The sequence below is a fragment of the Xiphophorus hellerii genome, chromosome 23, assembly GCF_003331165.1.
Source record: "Xiphophorus hellerii strain 12219 chromosome 23, Xiphophorus_hellerii-4.1, whole genome shotgun sequence".
NCBI lineage: Eukaryota > Metazoa > Chordata > Actinopteri > Cyprinodontiformes > Poeciliidae > Xiphophorus > Xiphophorus hellerii.
This window is the reverse complement of record NC_045694.1, coordinates 6,921,225-6,927,531: the sequence shown is the minus strand read 5'-3', so window position 1 is coordinate 6,927,531 and position 6,307 is coordinate 6,921,225. Positions and strand designations below refer to the sequence as shown.

At 37.5% G+C, this 6,307-nt stretch overlaps 1 protein-coding gene across 1 annotated transcript; it reads left to right on the top strand.

Moving 5' to 3' along the window:
* Window positions 1-996: 996 nt before the first annotated feature.
* Window positions 997-4,719, top strand: LOC116714315 (ADP/ATP translocase 2-like). Its single transcript, XM_032554806.1, has 4 exons — window positions 997-1,128; window positions 2,700-3,186; window positions 3,291-3,428; window positions 3,512-4,719. Exons 1-4 carry the CDS (start codon window positions 1,012-1,014, stop codon window positions 3,667-3,669), a joined length of 900 nt encoding a protein of 299 aa, XP_032410697.1. The 5' UTR covers window positions 997-1,011; the 3' UTR covers window positions 3,670-4,719.
* Window positions 4,720-6,307: the final 1,588 nt, after the last annotated feature.

Below are 6,307 nucleotides of genomic sequence, written 5' to 3'. Positions count from 1 at the left end.
GTTGGGTTTAATCCTCTTCCATGTTCTGTTTAAAGACTGTTCAGGTCGCCCTCTAGAGGATATAAATAATCCCTGCACTCCTTTCAGAGCCTGTAAACTGTCATGTAGCAGAAATATGTTTTCTGCTTGGTGGTTCAAGACAAACACAAGTTTCAGATAAAATGTGAAGATATCTGAAATAAAAGCTCCTGTTCCATCAATTTTCTGCAGGTAAATGTGTAAATTTAAACATTAAAAGCCAAATAACAAACTCAAGTTATTTTAAAACTCTAAATTCACATTTGACCCATAAGAAGAGCTGTGGAATATAGTCATTCCCTTCGAGCTGATCTTATTTATTTTGCACACAATATTACATGTTTTTTGTTTGTTTTGTTTTTTTTGGGTTTTTTTGATAATAAATAAAGAAAAACAAAAAATCTGAAGAGCCTCTTTGGAGCCGAAAAAGCCGAGTCTTTTTATTGAGCCGAGTCAAAAGAGCTGGCTCTCCAGAAAGAGCCAGAAATCCCACGCTGCCGTGAGCCCCTCCCACTTCCCCGAGCTCTGACAGGTGATCAGTCCCACAGTAACCTGATGCAGAAACCTCACCTGCACACAAAAACCCCACCTGCAGGAATAAAAATGGAAAAAGATCTTAGTTTTAAATAACAAGACCAAACAATTTCTAAAACAAAAACTAATACGTGAAGACTTATTTATACTGACCCACATACTTGTTGAGAATTAGCTTTCTCTGATCTACATTTTCATGCTTTTCTTGTTTATCGTCGCAAAAAATTCAACGTAGGTGTGTGTGTGGGCGTGTGCACACGCCCACACACCCACACACACCTGTGTGGTGGATCGAAACAATAGCAAAAAAAAAAAAATAGATATGCTAATTAGATGATGACGTTCATGTAGGGTTTCTAAGGTACTTTCAGTCAGCCAATAGCAATTTTTCTTCCCGAGGCGTTGGCAGAGGTGTTAGTTCGCCCATTTCTGCTCCACCTGCAAACCTCACGGAAACGCATGAAGATGGCGAATGAAGTTTCCTCCTTTGCCAAGGACTTCCTGGCCGGCGGCCTCGCCGCTGCCATCACCGAGACAGCCGTAGCCCCCATTGAGAGAGTGAAACTTCTCCTCCAGGTAGGCGTTTCTACTACCTGACGCGGTGAAATTAAAAAAAAAGTGCATTGATGCTTCTTCAGTTGATGCTTCATGATTAATGAATCCCGTGGTCTACTATGCCATCAAGTGGACAATAAATGTAAAACTGAAATAAATAAATGTTTCTGATGCTAATACATAAATTCTAAATATATTTTTCATAAAATGACTTCAAAATGAAAAGTGGAGAGTTTGTGATGTAAATATGGTTGTGCTACTTTGTAACTGTGGTTGTGTTATTAGGAACAATATTTTACTTTTATTTAAAAATAGTAACATTTCTGCTGTGCTTTACTTCATTCATTTCTTTTCTGAGATATTGCCTGTTTCAGGCAGATAAAGTGGAGTACAGACAGAAAAGGAACAGCAAGTTTATACTTCCTAATGGAAGAAACTGGTGTTCAATTAAACATATAACCAATTACAAAAGAAATACAAAAGATAGTTACCAGGTAATAATAAAACTGTACTATAAGACTGTGTGTTTCTTTGATGACTTATTATCGCATTTAAAAAGGAACATTATGTGTAAAACATGATTTGTAAACTGTAAAAAATGTATTTTGTGCAAATGTTCAATGATGAAGATACCAAACAATTTACACACGCACAATTAAAAATTATAAGCGCTCAAATTTGACACATACACAATCTGTTAATTACGTGTGCACAACTCGCCATTTGGACACTCATTTACACAAACAGATCAGATTACAATTACTCAGTGTTCATTTCACTCTTCCGAGAAAACTTAGAGAATGGTGCGTTTAAATGCAGCTGAAAAGTTGGGTATTTTAATTCTCCTTTGGTGTCTAGCGTTATATTTTTCCCTCTACTTTTACCGAAGTTGTAAACATGTTTTTCTATGGAAAAATAGAGTAACTCAACAACACTTAGTTATACCACATGGAGCGCGGTTACCGTCTTCTTGTCTCGGATTGAGTGCCCTAAGCTAACACATACATACATGGTTATATATATGCAATTTTAAAGTATTTAAATGCAAATTTATGTCTATGTGGTTTAAAACGGGGAGATACTCTTTTTTAGATAGAAAAAAGTCTAAGCCATTTTGGCTCAAGTATAGAGGGAAATAACGACTCTGGAGAAAGTTCAAATGACCAGCTTTCCAACAGCATTTAAACGCACCATGTTAGGACAGATGTCTTCCTCTTTAAAGCGTGAAATGAGTTCCCCTAACTATTTATGCAGCTGTAAGCTGATATGTGCGTAAATTATCGTTTGTCTGTGTGTACCTGGGTATTTGTGTGAAATTTGTTACATGTGGTATTTTAATGTTCGTTGTAAATTGCAATTATGAGTAAAATGTATTTTGTAATCAGTTCTTGAAATTTTTGAGTGCAATTGAACACAAAACAGTAGTTTACAAATTATGTTTGACAGATACAAATACCTAAAGCAGTTTACAAATCAAGTGTTACGTATGCAGAGACACTAAATTATCCTTTAAATTGGTCCTGCACATTCATTCAAATGTGGGGGATAAAGCAGAATAATGTAAGGCATGAACGCCATTTTCTGCTTTACAGATACAACATGCCAGCAAACAGATCACAGCCGACAAGCAGTACAAAGGCATCGTGGACTGCATTGTACGCATCCCCAAAGAGCAGGGCTTCCTTTCCTACTGGAGAGGCAACTTGGCCAATGTCATCAGATACTTTCCCACGCAAGCCCTCAACTTTGCTTTCAAGGACAAGTACAAGAAGATTTTCCTGGACGGCGTAGACAAGCGCACGCAGTTCTGGAGATACTTTGCAGGTAACCTGGCGTCCGGCGGCGCAGCAGGGGCTACGTCGCTCTGTTTTGTCTACCCACTCGACTTTGCCAGGACACGTCTTGCCGCCGACGTGGGCAAAGCAGGGCAGGAACGTGAGTTCAAGGGCCTGGGTGACTGCTTGATGAAGATCTTCAAGTCTGATGGCCTCAAAGGTCTGTACCAGGGCTTCAACGTCTCAGTGCAGGGCATTATCATCTACAGAGCAGCTTACTTTGGCGTCTACGACACAGCAAAGGGTGAGACTGCAAGCTTTCAACCAACCAACCAGTTATCCAACTAACTAACCACCCAATGAGATCTTGAACTAGATTAACCTTTTGAACTGATGCATCTCTTTCAGGCATGCTCCCAGATCCTGAGAACACACACGTTGTTGTGAGCTTCATGATCGCTCAGACCACAGCCATCGCTGCTTTTGTGTCCTACCCCTTCGATACCGTCCGTCGTCGTATGATGATGCAGTCTGGACGCAAAGGAGGTAATAACTCCAACATAATACCTTTATAACTTAAAATCTCTGTTTGTGGTCATGATTGAGACCTTCTTCTATCTTCTCTTCAGCTGATATTATGTACACCGGCACCCTGGACTGCTGGAGGAAGATCGCACGTGATGAAGGCAGCAAGGCCTTCTTCAAAGGAGCCTGGTCCAATATGATCAGAGGCTTTTGCAGTGCCATCGTGCTCGTCTTGTATGATGAGATTAAGAAAGTCATCTGAGTTCATTTCGGTCTCTTCAATGTTCATGGGCAACATGGAAGGACTTAAATATCTGAGCTAGATATGTTTGTAGGGGACCAATTCATAATTTTTGAATTTGCAGTTGTACTTGTTCCTTTAGATTTTAGTGCTGCATTTGATGCAGTCAATTATAATATTGTGTTAGAAAGGGTCGAACCTGCTGCAGGGATCAAATGAACAGCAATAGGCTGGATTAAGTCTAATTGGTGTGACACAATTTGTCCATATCTGTTTGCTTGTCTGTCTGCCAACAATCCAACCAACCGAAAGAAACGAACGAACGAACGACCGACCGGCCACCCAGCCATCTAGCCAACAATCCAACCGATCGAACAAACGAACGAACGACCGACCGGCCACCCAGCCATCTAGCTAACAATCCAACCAACCAAACAAAAAAACAAACAACCATCCAACCAACCAACCACCTAACAACTTTGTTTTCTTCTTCTATTGATGATATATTTGAGCTTTTACTGTGACAAACTGCATGTTCTTTCTTTCATTCGATATATTTGAAAACTGGCTCAGAGCTCATCTGTTCATCTGAGTTTCTCTCCTAGATGAAGCTGCTAAAGGAGCTACTGCTGCCATTGACCTTTGTAATTTTCTTTAACATGGAATCTAAACCTGGATTTGTCTTCTCAAGCCCCAGTCGGTCCTTGATGTTCACACTGAGCCAGGTTCTGGTTCTGCTGGCGGTTTCTTCCTGTTAAAGAAGAGTTTTTCCTTTCTACTATCACTAAATGCAGGCTCAGTATGAAGGTTTGGGGCAAAGTCAACGACACAATGCAATCGACTCTCCACTGTAGCTACATCATCCAGGAGCTAAGAAACTTGATGATTTCACTTAGATAGAAAAACTTTTCCATCAATTTGAATAATGAACTGAACTTGACAGATTTTTTTTGGATAACTACGAACAACTTGAGTACTTCAAATTTCTCTGTATGTTTCATTTTGTAAAGTGCCTTGACATTGTATGTGTTGTGAACTGGTGCTATATAAAATAAACTGAACTGTTATGTACTTGACTATTGGCCCATGTTTATAACTGAAGTCAGCCTAGCCGCTTTTGAACTGTAACATTATACATAAATGGTTTCCAGGCTAGCATGCTTTGAGAGCTTATAGCTGCAGGTTGTAGTTGGGGATGAGCCAAAATCTGCTGAGAAAGTTGATCTGCTGGCGATATTTCAAGGTGCACTTGCAGAATAGTCATTTGCCGGTCGGTATAAATGTTGGGGAGTAAAACTGGTTTTTTATTCCCTTTTTAAACTACTCCCAATGACTCATTATTTATTTGAAGATGAATAATTAAGAGGTTCCAGTTATTAAAATTTTAAAAATCTCAGTGCAGTTAAGGTCATTGTTTCCTCAAGGCTTTCATAATAATTAGATCGTTAAATCACTATGGGCTTAATTAAAAGTTTAATTCGGACATCCTGTGTGGAGGTTTTCACTCTTCAACTCTGTAAATTATGTTTTAGCCTCATAAATTAAGGAAATTAAACTTGACAAGACTGTGATCTTGAAGGAGACGGACTCCTCTAACCAAACACTCTCAGATTACATGATTTTCTCAGCTGGACTCTGGCTAATCTCTGCTCCAGTGACTCAAACTTGACCCCTGACCTGGTGAAACCTGTTGATGCATTGCTGATTATTGAAAGTGTTTCGACTTTTAACATTCGCTTGGGAGTAAAAGACAAAAACAGACTGTCCAGAATCGTCAGCATGGCCAATGAGATCATCAAAGGAGAGCAAAGAATGCTGGGAGATTTGTAGCAACCAAGAATATTTGAAAGAAATCATCAATACCAAACGCAATACTGTTGATTAACTATTGGACATTACTCATGTTTTGTCTATTGTGTAATTTGTTTAAATATTTATTTTTACCATGTGAATCTGAAAGCAGATTTCAACATATGTGGAAAATAAAGATTATTATGAGACCAGGTTGGGTTGAAATTGCATTTTATATTTACTGTGAGCATTTGAAATGTAATCTGAATAATAAAAAACAAAGATAATTGTTGGGTTTAGTAGCCATTTTTCCCTAAATAAATAAAAAATAACTTATAAAAAATTATTTATAAAAATATTTACATTTGTATTAATGTAAAACAATACATTTACATTCACTTCCATTTGGGATCAATAAAGTATTTTTGAACTTGTAATTACATTTTGTATGTACTCTGGGCATTTGATGTTTAATCTGAAACATAAAAAAACCCCAAAGATAATTGTTAACAGCCTTTCCCCCCTAATGTATAAAATAATTTCTAAAAATAATTATAATTACATTTTTATTTAACTTCCATTTGGGATCATTAAAGCACTTTTGAATTTGTAAATGCATTTTGTATTTATTCTGGGCATTTGATATCTAATCAGAAACACAAAAAAATTAAGACAGTTAAGGAAATTAAACTTTGTTGAGTTTAATAGCCTTTTTCCCCTATATATATAAATAAATAATAATATTAAATATTACTACTTCTACTACTATTACAACGGCGACGACGACTACTGCTACTTCTTCGACTACTACTACTACTACTACTACTACTACTAATAATAATAATAATAATAATAATAATTTATATAA